The sequence below is a fragment of the Taeniopygia guttata genome, chromosome 1 (assembly GCF_048771995.1).
Source record: "Taeniopygia guttata chromosome 1, bTaeGut7.mat, whole genome shotgun sequence".
NCBI lineage: Eukaryota > Metazoa > Chordata > Aves > Passeriformes > Estrildidae > Taeniopygia > Taeniopygia guttata.
Window position 1 is genome coordinate 102,754,973 of NC_133024.1, and position 16,119 is coordinate 102,771,091.

The 16,119-nt window shown below is 35.4% G+C and overlaps 1 protein-coding gene across 4 annotated transcripts in view; it reads left to right on the forward strand.

The window, feature by feature from the left end:
• Positions 1-16,119, forward strand: part of POLA1 (DNA polymerase alpha 1, catalytic subunit) — a 181,649-nt gene that overhangs the window by 83,049 nt on the left and 82,481 nt on the right. For all 4 annotated transcript variants that reach the window (XM_072934808.1, XM_030282388.4, XM_030282374.4 and 1 more), the window contains exons 33-34: positions 259-437; positions 2,164-2,295. In XM_072934808.1, the coding sequence (XP_072790909.1) occupies positions 259-437; positions 2,164-2,295 (311 nt within the window). The remainder of the gene's footprint in view (positions 1-258; positions 438-2,163; positions 2,296-16,119) is intronic.

A 16,119-nucleotide genomic window follows, 5' to 3' on the forward strand; every position in this document is an offset into this window, starting at 1 on the left:
TGTTTTATTTGTAAAGCAATCTTGCGTAAGAAGATAAGTAAGATGATTTCTTCATGTCTCCTGAACCTTTATTCATGGTTAAAAATTGTAGAATGTATTTATGTTTTATAGAGGAAGTTTTGCTAAGGAGAGATTTTCAGCTTCAGAATTTACATTTTGTAACTTTCTTTTGAATCTGCTTCACCAAGCATATGAAAAATAAGCCTGCTTGCATGGTTGACCTCTTAGTCTTTTGAAATTTTTGTTTCTTATTAATAGGACTGGATCCCTCCCAATTCAGAGTGCATCACCATTACCATAAAGATGAGAATGATGCCTTGGTTGGTGGCCCAGCTCAGCTCACTGATGAGGAGAAATATAGGGATTGTGAAAGATTCAAGTTTTGCTGCCTCAAATGCGGAACAGAAAATATTTATGACAATGTCTTTGATGGTTCGGTTAGTTGGTTTTTTTGTTTGTTTCATTTCTGTTCATTGGTGAGAGAGAAAAATGCTTGTAGAGAGAACAGCTTTTCAGATAGGATTCAAATGATGTAGCAGAAGATACCATATTGTTTCAGTCCTGCTATTTATAGCTTTGGAGCAGATAATTGCTGATAGGATAGTGCTGAAATATTTTTCCCATTTTTGCATTTCAGCTGCGTCGTCTCGCAGAACGTGTGCGATTATCTGGCTTCATTAATCTGTTTGCCCACAGTCGTGAATGATTGTTGCTGTTACTTTTTAAAGGAATCCTTATCTTAACACCTTAGTAACTTCTAGCTCTCTATTTAATACAACTTTTGTGTAGCAGTGGCAGTTTCTTATCCTAAATCATATTAATTGGAGCAAAGTGCTTTTTAAACTTGTGTTTATCTTGCTACATCCCACCTCCCTTCTTGAGAGTAAGGTTTTTCTATCTTATCTTTCCTTCTGTCTCTGTGAATTGAATAAAAAGTCATAGGGGTACATTCTTGTTGAGAAGTTCTGCCAAAAAATGTATCTCTGACCTTGGATCACAACTTGAAGTGGGGCCAAGTATTTAACTGTACAGCATGTTATGTATGTATTAGTCATCGGCAAATTAGTGAGCTTCAGAGTAGTGAAAACCTTGAAACTGAAAGCAAATAAATCTTTTATCTAAATTAAAAGTAATTATTTTAAGTTAATTTGGACAAACAGCAGATGTTTTGCATTTTTTGAATCAAAATAAAGCGGTCTTTGGAAGCATGTAAGAGGAAAAGACACAAATCGAGAGATACTTTGTGAATCCTTGACTTTTTTTCATCGCAGCTGTAAATAAGGCAGTTAATTGCATGTAGACTTGACAAGTTGCAGATGGGCTAACTGGAGAGGAGTGGATGTCAAACTCCTTGAAAAAAAAATACATCTCCACCACCAAACCACAGAAGAAATCCTGAAACCAAGCCAAAAATCCCCTCTATTTCACCTGGAATTAATTAGTGTTGTGAGTGGGGGTTTAGCCAAGATGGCTCACAACAGCTAAGTCTTACCTTGCAAGAAAGTTTTCTGAAAGCTGTATGATTGTCCAGCCTACCAGACTGCTGTTGCATTAGTGAGAATTCCACAAACTTAATTTTAGCTGTTCACACAACACTTCCAGGTCCTGAAATTTTAACATCCGGTGTTCAGAGGTTTTTAAAAATAAGGGAATGAGATAGTGCAAAACTGTAAGAGCTGTTCTTTGAACTTGGAGAAAGCAAAAGATGATAATGTGATTTTTCTTTATGTATTTTGTCCCTACAGACCTGTTGGTAATTTCATAAATTAGTATCTGTGAGGTTGATTTCAAGGTTCTCAGTTCTCTGATCGGTGGAGTGAGGCTGAAGTTTGTCTCTGAGGAAACAATAAACCTGTTTTTTTGCATGATTTGCCCACAGATTTTTTTTTTTTTATTCAACATCTCTTTCTGAATTACTACCTTAGTGGTGTATTGGTGTATTCTCTAAAAGAGCTTTCCTTAAGAGCAAAATGAAGATATCTTTGCCCTGCAGTTTTCCCATATGGGTGTGGCCATCCATGATGGGAAGAAAGAAGGCCCAGATACTATGGGCCCTTTAAGACTGTTACTTTTAAAAATATATGTATTATGTCTAAACTCCCGTGGTAACTTTTGATTCCATCATCTGTCATAATGATGCTGGTTTTACACTTCTGTTTGCAGGGGCGATTTATTGAACCCAGCTTGCTAAGATGCAGCAAGACAGAATGTGATGAGCCTCCTTTCAGCTATGTGGTTCAAATGAACAACAAGTTACTGTTGGATATTAGACGCTACCTCAGAAAATACTACAGTGTAAGTATGCAGAAAATACTCTGTTGTATGAAATGAGTTTTTCAAGTAGTGATGAGTTTTTTGTGAGTGTCATGTTACCCTATATAGTGTAAGGTAGTAGAGTGCAGCATCAGCCCCCAACTTTCTGAAAATAAAACAATCAGTGAATTAAAAAATCAATTTAGAATGTTTGTTTTCTCAGTTCAACCTCAAGGTAGATATATTTACATTTTTGTAACGGTGTGTGTCAGCATTATTACAGATGTAGTAGCTCTCTATTTTCCAGATTTTTAGCCAGAGTGCATTATCTCAATGCTTTTACAAAAATCTGTGAAGCCTATCAAATATGTAGATATCGGTTTCTCATGTAATTGAAATACGATTCTCTTTCTTCAACTCAAATTGATGTATATTGTCTTATATTGTGAAAAGGAAACCTGAATATAGCTCTATAAAAATTCTTTGAAGAACTGTAGGAAGGGAAATTCTATGAATCTTTCTTAATAATGATTGGGAAGGGAAAAAATTATGAGAAAGATGGGTAGTTAATTAAATTGATATAATTCTCTTTTATTGAGGGGTAATGAAAGGAATCCAAAGTGCCAGTGGTAGTGGTTGGCTTTATATGGCTTTTTGGGGAAAAAAGGTGTAGTATTTAAAATTCCTATCTTCTCACTGTCCAACATTAGGAAAAAACTCACCATGTTTTTTAACTTATATCAATGTATTTTGTATTTCTAATATTCTGGAAGCATTCTATTTTGTGAATTGGCATATAGCTATTTTGGTCAAATTTTCATAGAGCATCTCATGCTTATTGCCTGGCTGCTTGTTTTTATTGTCCAACATTGCCTGCTTGCACAACTGCAGGATGGACATAAATTTTGAAGACATTAATAACCTTTGTGTGCTCATAACTTTTGATACACCCAAAAAAATAAATAGTTTTTGAAAATTTGGACTGTACCAAATTTGAATGATGTACCTTATTTGTTGTGTGTTTTCTTTTGCAATCAGCAGCTTCAATACTAAGAATTATTACTGTGGTATAATACTAAGTTTAAGTATATTAAAGTGTATGTTTTGTGTTATCTTTCTTCTATACTAGTTCTTATTGCAATTATAGGTGAATGTTTTCTAAACACTTTTCTGAAAGCATAATAATTTCTGAAGGTAAAAATACTTCTTTTGAAGATCTTTGCATCTGAAGGAGCACAAAACTTTCTAGAGCTATTTAAATTTTAACATTATTTCCCAAGGTAGAGGTATATTTTTCCTTTCCTTTGAAGTTAAAGGTGACTTGGGACAAGGTGAAGTCACCAAAATGTGACATCTCATGTTACTTTATTGCGAAGTCCAACTGTCTGCAGAATTATCATTATATTAAAGTGTTATTAAATAATAGGTCAAAGTAATATATTTTCACTGACTCTTTTTGTATGAAAATTGGGTTTTAGATTTAATGTACATGCATAATGATAATACAGTGCCACATACTAAATAATTTCAGGCATATAAAGTGTTTGAAAACATGTGCAGAAGATATGCAATAGTACACTTGTATGAAGAAAGATGCCTTTAAGGGCAGAAGAAATTCTTACTGCTGATAAGAACAAAAAGTGATGTAATGTTTTTACTTCTGTTTTTTTGTTGTTGTTTTGTCTTTTTTTAAAACCAAGCTAGGAACCAAACTGTAATGTTTGAATACTGAACATTGCAATTTACATGATATATTGGATAATTAAGATATTTAAAAAGAAAAATTATTTGTCTATGTAAGTAAATGCCTCAGAGGTTTTTTTTAGTAGTGAGAATTTACTTTTAAACTGGTTAGCTATAATAAGGTTTAAAACTAGTTTTTGACTGTGGAATACATTCAGATCTGGAAATGTGAGATTAATTTCCAGATTGTACATTAATTTTCTTTTTACAAAAGGGCTTTTCATGGAGTTGGGCAAGTAAACTTTATATATTGATAGCTCCTATAAAATCAGATGCTGAGACTTTTAGTTTATTTCTTTCATCCAGTACTTGTAGTGGCTATATAACAGCTGGAGTTGAAATTAGTGTTTGCACTAATATATATAATCCTATAAGCTCTAAAGACACATCCAGAAGTATTATGGCAAAAAACTGTCTGAACAAAACATTTAATGAAACTTTCGGCCTCTGATTAAACAATCTCCTATTGTAATTGCAGCTGAAAGGCACGGAAATACCAATTTGTAAGGGTCAAATATATTGTCACTCCATTTAAATTTTTTTAGATACTATTTTGTTTATATATTTTTCAAATGGCACTTAATACAAAACATAAAATGCAAAAATGTGGTTTTTAACCTGTAAATAATGAGCTACCTTTTATGAAGACAGCCCTATCAGGAGCCTTTCAGCCTGATTCACAGCTCACTGAGATGAATAAGTGTACTTTTTTTCAGTGAGCTTTGAATCAGATTTTTTTTTTTTAAGTGTTTAATTGTTCAAGATATTGCTTGTTTTTTCCTGTAGACTATGTGGTTTTTATGTGGTTGTATAAATTTAGGGGCAGGGAGGAGTGCCATAAAATCTAAAAGTAGAAAATCTACTGCCCTTTTTGGCACATGAAACTGTGTTAAATAAAAAAATACAACCATGATATACAACATTCCTTTAAAAAGATGCAAATGTAAGTGCATAAATAGAATTTTGAGAGCCTGCTACAATCCCATTGTTTTTGTAAATTACTTGCCTTTATATGAAAATATCTGCTTCTGCAATCGTTTTTTGCCATGAAACATTGAAATGTTTTATATTTGACTTCTAAAACATATCTACCATTGCTCCAGTATTTACAGATTTCTTAATGGTATTAACAATATCAATTCTGATAATCTTACTCTTAAATGTAAATATATTTTTAAATAGATTTTATTTCTTCTCAGAAATGCATTTATTCTATGAGAGATTGATCCTGTTGTGTGCTTTTTTTTTTTTTTTAATTCTGCTTCAGAAGAGCAAATAGATGAAAAGAGAGAGAAACGCTAGCTAATCTAAATTGGGAAATGAAGAGGGCTTTTTTAAGCATGAAAATTTCATCATCTTGTCAGCTGGCAGAATGCCTGCTGTGTGGATTCACAAAGGCTAAGAATTACACTTTCATGAAATTTTCCTCACTAACTGCCCTGGTTAATTTGAAAGATAACCCACTGTTCTAATTCATTCCTCAATTGGGCGGTGCAGGTTTTATCTTTGATCTGACAAAGCATTTGTGTTAATCGTTTTGGCCCTCTACTAGACACTCTTGGGATTGTGCTTTTACAATAAATGTGTCTGTGATAGCTCTTTAGTCTATTATACTTACAATAGATCCATAGAACTGGTAATTAATTCTGTACTGCTTTGGAAATGGGGAAGAATAGGTGTAGCTCTGTCAAGTGCTGCTGGGAAGTTTGTTTAGCTAGTTCATTTTTGAAGTGTTACCCTCAGCCATCAATGAAACATCCATGCTAGGGGAATGGGTAAAAGCTGAAATATGCAAGCATAAATGGAAAAACTGACCAACTCTTTTGCTTAAGCAGGGTGTGATTTCATTTATAGTAAGTGGATCTAATTATTACTCTGGAACCTGTTTTGTGTTTCACACTAGAAAATTCAAATGCTCATTTTTGAACACTTAGAAAACAAATGCCAACTCTTAGATCCCCTTTTCAAAACTCCTTTAAATGTCAATATTCATGACAATAAAATGAATCCCATATCTTATCCAGCTGTTGAGGTGTTAGTTTTGCCAGCTAAAAAGAATTGAATAAAAGCCCCCAATATCTTCCATATGTCATTTTAGCAGTAGCAACATTGATACAGAACTGGTTATACTTGGGAGCTGCTGTCCCTGAAACAGCAGGTTTTTAATATTTTTTTTTCAATTACACATGTACACCTTTAGTATTGTTAGTAGTATCTTTATAGGCTAAAATCTGCTTTTATATAGATGGTCTTTCTGTGCTGTCTGATTAATAGTGTGTGGCATCTGTAGAGCTCTGTGTGTTTTTCAAAACACATAAAATGATGTGAACTTTAAAAGGGTTTTTTTAAAAATATTGAAAAAATCTTGGTCCAACCTGTATTGCACTGTTTTTGTTTCAGTCTTTTTTCTACTGGAGCACTGTAACCCACAGGCAAAAGTGAGTTTGAATGCTATTGAACACTGCTAAATAACTTTATACTGTTCAGCTGTGAAAATTCAGTGTTCAATAGCCCTCAAAATTTCTCATTTCTTACCTGTGGTGGGGTGTTCTACTGCTTGCACATTAGGTCGCAATATAAAAGCATCTTCAAGATCTTTGAATTACTTTTTATATATATATATTGCTGTTCTGACTCTTGTATATATGTTCAAGGGATTTGCATTAGTATTTTGTGCACTTAAAAAGGTAAAATATTTATAAATAAGATAACATTATAGGAGGCCATGGCATTCACACAGGTTTTGGGATTGTGTGGCATATTTACTTAAGAGAAGAAGGATGACAGGGCTTGTTCTGAACCCAAAATTTCCCACACCTCAGTGAGGTGCATTGCCAAGAACCCACAGGTGTACACCACATGAACAGGTGAAAATATGATTGTAGATGATGGTGATGACTTCTGTAATCATGTTCTCACAAGAGTCATGCATTGAAAGTGTTTTTGTTTGGTGGGTGGGTAGGGGTAAGAAGTCTCTTTGGTGTGAGGGAAAGGTGTCTTGTAGTGGTAATAGTACAGTATTTTATTTATTGCTGTGCTAAGAGTACTAGAATTATATGAGCATGTGATGAGGAGTAGTTAGGGCTAGAATTGTGACACCAGCTGACGTAGTAGGCAGAATCAGATGGCTAGACTCTACCTTCAGATTAACTCCAGTGATTATTTTCAATCCTTTCTGTATGTATGGAAATAAGTTTCTGAGTCTTTCCCAAGTTTGAACTTGTATCAGTGTCATTGTGCTTTATACATATGGAAACACAGATGTTTATTTTTAGTACTGAAAGCTTCCAAGTCAAGGCAGAATTGAGAGCGATTGGAATAAGAGAGAAAATATTGATGTGATTCCATTCACAATTTACTGGGAACCTGAGAGAGAGAAGGGAGTTTGCCACCAGATTATCAGGAATTTCTTCCTCCCCTCCACAGCAGTATTTTGTGACCCTCTCCTTGATTGAGGATGACAGATGAGTTTTGTTTGGAATTAAGTTTTGGTTAACCAGGAGGAAGTTAGAAATACCTTGGTTATTGAACTGGGCAGTCAGTATTCTACCATATGAAAGTGTAAGACATCTGTCATAATTAATGTTTATTGAATAATAAAAGGTAACCCTTTTGGTCATGGTGTGTAGTGCATTTTGGGGATGAGTGAGCAGTTATATGTCACAGCACTCATTGAGTCTGTTAACTGGAATTGATTCACTATTACTGCAACTTCTCCATGATCTGCCCTGGAAAGGAATTGTTTGGTTCAGACTTGCAGCATCAATACAATTTTTAGTGAAGTGTTTCAAAGTAATGATCGATGTGTCTTTACAAAGGGTTTTACTCTCCTCACTGGATTTTACCAGCCATGATGGACATGCATCCATCTCGCTGGTGCTTGAGAGAGGCTGAGTATGACTCTATGTACTCTAAATTTTAGCCACTGAGAAGGAGTTAACATAAGAAGCAGTATCTGTACTTAGTCCTCAGTCTGGTACCTTGCCAGGGAAGGCTTAATGACACTAGATATCTCTGTCAGCTCTTTGTAGAAAAGGCTCCCCAGGCTGGCCACTGCATGGATCAGGTTCTAAGAAATGTGGATTGCTTCAATAGAGTAAAACTAACTTTGTAATTTCCTCTGTAGGTAGAATGCAGGAATGTAAGGACTTATTATCAAAATAATTTGTCTGCTTAGGCTTATAAATGGCAGTATTGTGAACACCGTGTTACAGGAAGTGTGCCCAGAGGTAAATATGGTCGTGGTTATGATTGCCACCAAGTGTGTAATGCTTACCTAGGTGATTGAATCACTCATCTAATAACAAGATGTTGCTGTCTTCAGAGGATTACAGAAAGCACAGTCTTTGAAGGTACTCTGTTGGAACTGATCTGTTGCCCCGGTCAAAGCAATGATGAATTTCAGCAACACTTGGAGAGCAGGTTTGTGCTACAGTAGAGGGATGCAGTTGTTGCTCAGTGTATCTGATCTGGTTTTAAACTGAGCACGAAGTGTGTAGCTTTGGTGTACTAGTAGCAGCATTTGTTACAGGATTCTATAGCCAAGAATTTAAAATCTTGGGCAGATCTGTGCATCCTGTGGAGAGATCTGCTACAGGATTCTATAGCCAAGAATTTAAAATCTTGGGCAGATCTGTGCATCCTGTGGAGAGATCTGCTACAGTGGCATTAGTGATGGTGCTTAAGAGTGAGTGAGCAAATGTGTCCTCCTTTGGATACCTTGGATTGACAGAAATGCTATAGATACTATATGGATTTGGAAGATTTGCTGCTTTTGAGTCTATTTTAATAACAAATTATGACTCGCGAGAGGGTGTATAAAAAAATCACTGGTCTTGAACAGATCGTTGTTCATCTTTCTTCTTTTTACAGGAGTTTTAGAGAGCTGTTTTAAATTATTTTAGGTTTTTATGTTCAGTTTAAAGTTTGATGGAAAATTATCCCACTAGTCTATAATTAAAGACATTACAAGAACGAAAAGTCCAGGTAATCTAAATAAGGAATAAAGTACGTTTAAAACCACCGGTTCTCATAGAATTCTGATGTAGTTAATGCCTTATGCTGTAGTAATGTGGACCACCAAATTACTGAAATACCAAACCAGACTGAGTCTGTATTAGTCTACAGAACTTTTAGTAGAGGCAGCTTGCCAGGAGATGATACAAGTGCACAAGTTCTGTTGGTTTTGAATGCTTAATGCTGTTATTTGTGTGTAACCAGGAATTCTTACAGTGCCCAAGCACCTTGCATCCATCAGGACAACCAGAGTTAAAATCTGGTTTTCTCTGGACATTGTTTCTTCTGTAAGAATAAATTTGCTTGATGTTCATGACCTAAAAGTGATGTTCTTATCAGAAGTGTTTTCTTAGAAGTCACTGTTGATATGGAGATTCATGGTCCAATGCTGATTTTAGAAAGTGAAAATTGCTTGCTTTAACCCGTTTTTAAACCACCCAAAACGTCAAGTGGCACCATCTGTGGTAATTCAGAATTGAATGGGCATATAAAAGGAAAAAATATGGATTGTTTTGTAATAACTGAAGTAAATCTCTCTTACCTATCCTAAAGTTTCTCAGTCTTTATCATGATTATTTTTCCTTCAGCTTCAAAAGTAAGCTTAAAATAAATTTTATGGTGTTTGGGAATCGAAAGTGTTTCTCATTCAGTCGCCTTCTTTTTGTAAACAGTTGTTTGATGCTGTCTTTTGCAGCCTACATTCCTAAAGATAATTGAATAAGAAAATCGTGGGGTTTGGAGGCAATGGAGGGCATATATGAAAAACTTCATCTATGTTTGCCCTAAAATGCTTTTCCTTTTGGCATATTGGGAATGGCTTTTTCAGGTGTTTATTATACATCTGCTCTTAGATGTTAAAAGAATTACTTTCATTTTTTCTGGTTTCAAACAGTTACTGTTGCCAAAAATAATTATAACAATGTTCAGTCACTATTCTATTTCTTGATAAAATGCTCTTAGAAAAATTAAATAAGGTGTTCCTCAACAGAAGTTATTTCAGTATTCAAAATCTCATCATAAGGAAGCTTTTTAGTTAGAAGATAATTTTACAAACTTTGATTTAACTTTGTCTAAGCAGCTGTTTAGTTCTTGTAGATGTTCAGTATTTGGTGCAGTGAGGGAAAAATGGGTGAGTACATCAGTATTTTAGAATTCTGCTCATCAAGTGGGGAGCACTTCAGACCTTTCAGCTTGGTTCGTGGAATTAAGTTTATATATGTGAAAAAGCCTCTGAACAATGAATCTGGGCAGCACCATTTAGCTAAACTCTTCTGCCTTCATGTGCTCATTCATGCACTATAGGAGGGTGAAAGTGACCCTTGAGCTGGGTGAGACTTGTGGGGAATTACTCATTTTTCATTTATGGTGGTCAAGAGAAGCAGAACCAGCTATAATGCAACAAATTTTCTATAAGTTATCCTGTATCCTAGGAAACACCATGGTCAGTTTTAGTAGCCTGTGCTGTGTTTGAGCTGACATTTGTTCCTCTTCCTGACTTGTTAAACCTGTAGTTCTACAGGTTTGTTTGAAAGGAATAGTTTTAAGAGCCAGTAAAGTTTTGGATCATCTGAGATTAAGAAGTGATGTTTACTTGGTCTTAATTTAGACTGTTCCCATCTGCAGGTAGAAATGACATATATTGTTACATTAGACATGGCTTCATAGAAGGGTTTTGGATTTACTTCAATGTCTTGTTTAGAAGTCAAGTCAAGCTGCACAGAATCTGTTTTCTGCAGAGTATCAGTGTTTCCTGCAGAGGATATGTACAAGTGGAGTATTTTTTTTAATGTCCAGGCATTAAGGAAATGACTGCTTTGTATGCCTGCTTTGGGAGATAGTGTGGTTTGAATGCAGAACCTTATTCCAGTATGTGTAGCCAGATAGTAAAACTGTGCTTCAAAACAGTTGTTGGCCCATACGTAGCATGTGTTGTGTTGGTCTGTAGTCCTGCTGAAAGTCTTAGAACAGCTTAATGACAGTCTTGTTCACTTTCCTCTGTATGGAGACTTTCAGCTATTCATCTGTCTCCAGTCTAGGGGTGAGTGTGTTGGGCTTTGAATCCATAAATGTAACAGAGAAACGTTTCAGAAGTCTTCTAAAGGTGTGCCAGATTTCTACGTGAAAATTAAGGCTCTGCAGAATTTGACAAGTAGATGTTTTCCCTTTTTCCTGAACAAAGTCATTAGCTTTGTAAGTGGCATCTGCAAGAGACATCAGACATCTATGACTATCAGTAAAGGTCTCCAGATAGGAATGTTTATGCAGTGGCCGAAATTATTACATCCAAAAATAAGAATCTCTGTTTCAGAATTGTAGCAGGTACTCGGAATGCCTTGCATGTGTGGCTTCCACCTCTGATGGAACAGTACAAACCAAATGTTGATGTTTGAAGATGGGTTTGTTTTTTATGCTGGACCAGAAACAACATTTCTTTGTCTTGTCTTTTCCCGTTCTGTGTTGGTGTCTCCAGGTCAAATGTGGACGATAAGAAAGTATGAACTCCCAAATGGATTTATCTAATTAATACATCTAGTCTACAGCAATATCATCCCAGACATTGATGTATCTGGCATTTTTCTTGTATTCTTTTTTCATTTATCATTTATAACCACCTGTCTTAGAAGATTGTATACATGCACATGTGGGAGAGCATTTTTGTAACAATAAGCTGTCCTTTCCTAATAAAAATTTGGTCAACCTAACAATGCTATTCCTTTTACCCTCATTTCATGGAAGCTCCTCTATTAATACCTTCATTTTGGATTATGTGTATTTATAGTGTCTTTCTTAAGACGTTTGCATTAGCAGCACTTAATTTCTGCACTCTGACTAGAATGTGAAGTATTTAACATTATGCATATTTTATAGTTGGTATGTTTTAATTGTTTAAATTTTTAGAATTTACTGGATTTGGAAGAATTATCTGAAAGGACAAAACAGGAGGTGGAGTCAAGTGGAGTTGTATCCTCATCAGCTCTGCAGTCAGCCCCCATTCCTTTGAGTGCAAGGCAACCCAGCTGTGAGGATTGCTGGCCACACTCACTCTCATCAAGAGAGAGAAAGAGGTGGGGGGTGGGGAGAGAGAGAAAATTAGCAAGACAAAATTCCTTTCTATCAATCCTGTCTTTACACAAATTCAGACTTCTGAGTTCCCATACGTGAGTGTGTAACTTAATTTCCAAATTACATGATGAAAGCACATCTGTCCCAAAATTAATACCTCTTGAGAATATCATAATTGTATATACTGAAAATAATTAGTATCTGTAATTTGCAAGTCATAAATGTCTAATTTTTAGCGAAGTTGTTTGTTTCCATTTAAGATAAATTCTCAATTTAATATCCAAAGCAACATTTGACTATACTACAAAGGGGCCAGAATTGTTTAAAAACAGAACCCCCTGGCCCCCCAAAATACAGAGGCACTAAATTGCATCTGCTGGGTTCTGTTGCAGAATAAGATGTTGGATTTCTGCAACAAGTAATTGCTGTAATAATTTTTTACTGGATAATATATTTTTTCTCATACTGGGGCAGTTCATTCTGGATGATCTTGCAGTAGAGCTAGCAGATACCAAGCTACCCGTTACTGACCACCTATCAAGCACAAAGATTGAATGTAGAATTTGAATTTGGTAGAAATTCTCTTTGTGTATCTACCTGTGCATCCATCTATCTATCTGAGTATGAATAATGTAATTGAGATTAATACAACTATTTAGAAATATTAGATAGTATTCCAGTAGTTCATGCAGTGTTGATGATGCTTTCTCACACCATTCTTTAGTATTTGCATGTGGTTTTTATGCTTTCTTGAAGGAAGCAATTAATCAAATCCCCCCTTCCTCCTACTGCTTTTTGTGTTTCTTTCTGTGATAAGAGATCACCATTTGTACTGAGTTGTTCCTTTAATGGGGCATCTTTTGGGGATCACCTTATTAGAATTTTCTTTTTTTAACCCCATCAGTTAAGTAGCAGAAATAAACTGAACTGTGATATGATCCTTGAGAGAGTTTTGTGTATAATTACACATAAGGTGTAATTTGCTTTAGGATCCAACATCCTTTCTCCCTCCCCAACCCCACAAGTCAAAGGTGCTGAAATACCTTGTAGAGAATTCATGATTTAATTTAAATTCTGTATATACTGGTTTGTCTTTGGAGGCTTCCCAACAAGAGTGAGTCAGGCACACTAAGACTTAGAAAATAAGGCTGTAGTTATCTGCTAAGAAATGGTCAGGGATTTCTCCAAAGTCGTATTGTCAGTATTTGCCCTGTGTCCATTTCTGAAGGGCTTCATGAGGCTTGTGGCAGTGTACCACCCGGCAATCAGATGTCATTCAGAAAAAGGCTTGAATAGCAAATACCTGTTTGAGGAGCATCTGGGACTGTAGTGAAAATAAGGAAATTTATCTAGATAGTGATTACAAGTTTTCATAATGAGAAGTACATTTAGTTTGTATATAAATTAAACTGGGTCTTTCCAGACACAGATTTGTGCATGAGAAACCAGCATCATAACCGAGGCTTAGTCTCCTGTATTGATGGGGTCAATGTGTGATTACTGGCCAGTTTTGGTTTTTTTAAACAAAAGACCTCTAGACAGATGCCATCTCTTTCCTTCCCATTCTTTTCACCCTACTTTTAATTGTAGGTATCTCCTTAGCTGCAAGGTTTCCAGCCTTTCCCTCGTGGTGAGTCACTGATCTGTAACAAACATGACACAGACTTAGGAGACTGCTAAAAACTGTGTTTCGATGGGAAAGACCTTCAGAGGCAGCACAACATCCTTAAAATAAATAATTAGTGAAAGAAAATGCAGGCTCATGGAATCATTGAAAAGCTTGGGTTGGAAGGGATCCTAAAGATCATCCAGTTGCAGCCCCCCTGCCATGGACTGGGATGTCACCCACTAGATAAGGTTGCTCAGGGCTCCATCCAGCCAGCCTTGAACACTGTCAGGGATGTAGCTCTCCTACTGTCTTCGTGGTTTCTTCAGATTAATTCTAGCAGGCTTCATTAGTTACTAGGACATTCCAGCTGTGCCTGAATAGGCACTACCAAAGGAGTTTTGCTTTTTATGTCTCTTAAGTGTTTTGGAACACTTAGGAAAGATTCTCTTTGGATTATAAAATTTGTTTGAAAAAAAAAAATAAGTGTTACAATTTAATGAGTACATCCAATTTGACTTTTTGGACAAAAGTAATTTTCTTTACAAGAAATCTGTAAAATGTCTTCCTGGACAAGGTTGTCTAACCTTATGAGATACCAGCACGCACACAGAGGTAAACAAATTCCTTCATTCCCCAATCTGTTCTGTATTGTTGCTTTCCATACTTACTGCTCAGTTGAGATCTTCCATGCCTTTCTGTTATTCTCAAACATGTAAGCATATCTAATAGAAATATTTAATTATTATGGTTAGTGCTTTAAAAATAAGTTTTAAGACTTTTTCTGAACAGGAGAGTAGTGAGATAATTCTTCCTGCTTACTGGGAAGTCATTAAATGGGAGGGATATGTTGACTTTTATAGGAGGTCTTTCTACTGAAGAATTTTTTTTTGTTGCATTGCCTAAAGGAAGATGTAGGCCTAATATTAATTCTTCTTAGTTCTGTTTTTGAATACAACATCCTGTTTTTAGAGCAAAACTGTATTAAAACTATCAGATTACAAAATTCTGCTACTTCTTCAGAGAACCTTGGGGCCAGCCTCAGATATTTTATTGCTTTTACGTTTTCAGAAGAAAAAGACAAGAATATGCTTTCATTGAACTTCACATGTTGTTTGGCCAATTTTCTATAATCCAGTAAATACAAATTGTACCCTGGTTATCCATCTATGTCTGTCAAGCAAATTTTAATGGATGAGTGAGTGAGTCAAATTCTATGCATGGAAGTATACAAATATGCAAAATATGGGTCTAATTACAAGGCTGCTGAATTTACACAAGGTCAGGTAAACAAGGCACTCTGTAATGATTATTAATTGTTAATAATGCCTTTGGCAAAACACATTTCTGCTTTGAACACCTAACAGCTTTGCATTTTTAGTTATATGAAACAGTCAGATTGGTCTACTGTTGAAAAAGATAAAAGACCTCACCTCTGTAATTGCTTATTAATTTTATCTGAGTAGTGGGAAGGATACTGTTCTGAAAAATAAAAGTACATTCTACAGTTACGTGTGAAAGTTCCACAATGAAAATCAAAAAAATGTGTTATCATTCATTCCTTAAATAAATGAATAAATTAATTTAAAGATAACTTGTTCCCTCATAAGGTAGTCCTAGAAGCTGTTTCTGTCTCATCCTATGTGATGAAGAGTCATTTTTTGAGTCATCGTTATCCTTTGAAGCAGTTGGGGTTTTTTTAAAGTGTTTTTTAAAGTGTTTAAATCTGAATTCTGTTGCCCTTTCCTTTAGCCTCATCCATGTACCTTTTAAACTTAACTCTCTTTCGGTCAATTGTAAATATTTATCATGTGACTGTAAGACAGGATAATTTGCAGGAAAGTAGTTGAAATGGGAAACATGAAGGTTCCATTATTAAATTAAACCATGCAAATAAAAATTCATTTTCTTTGTATAATATAATACTGGATGGTAAGTTTGAATGAGCAGTTAATTTGGACAGGAATTGTGAGGGTGGTTGCAGGTACAAAAACATACCTATGCAGATTTCATAGTTTTGCCTGACATTTTCCCCTGGTGTCGCAAGTACAGTTGCAAACTGTGCAGCAGGCAAAGCTTTCTTTCAGCAGTAATCCTTGCTTCCCGTAGCACTGCCACAATCCTAAATGAATGTATTTTGAAGATGAAACAAGTTTGAAAGTCTTGAGAAATAAAGTATTCAAATTTGGTTTACATACTGAGAAAATGGTTAATTTTTGAATGTTTGTTCGGTCATTGCAGGCCAATGGCATAGAGTGGCTAAATACTAAACTATGGCTTTTATTCAATGAAGGGATTTGCTCAGTGTAGTATTGGTCTCTAACATTAGCTAGATGTTTAATGATTGAAGGAACTTCCTCCAAGACTACTTTTCCAGTTAAACTTTTGATAAGAGATGCAACTGCCTAGTTAGCAGATTACTTTTCTGATAAAGCTGA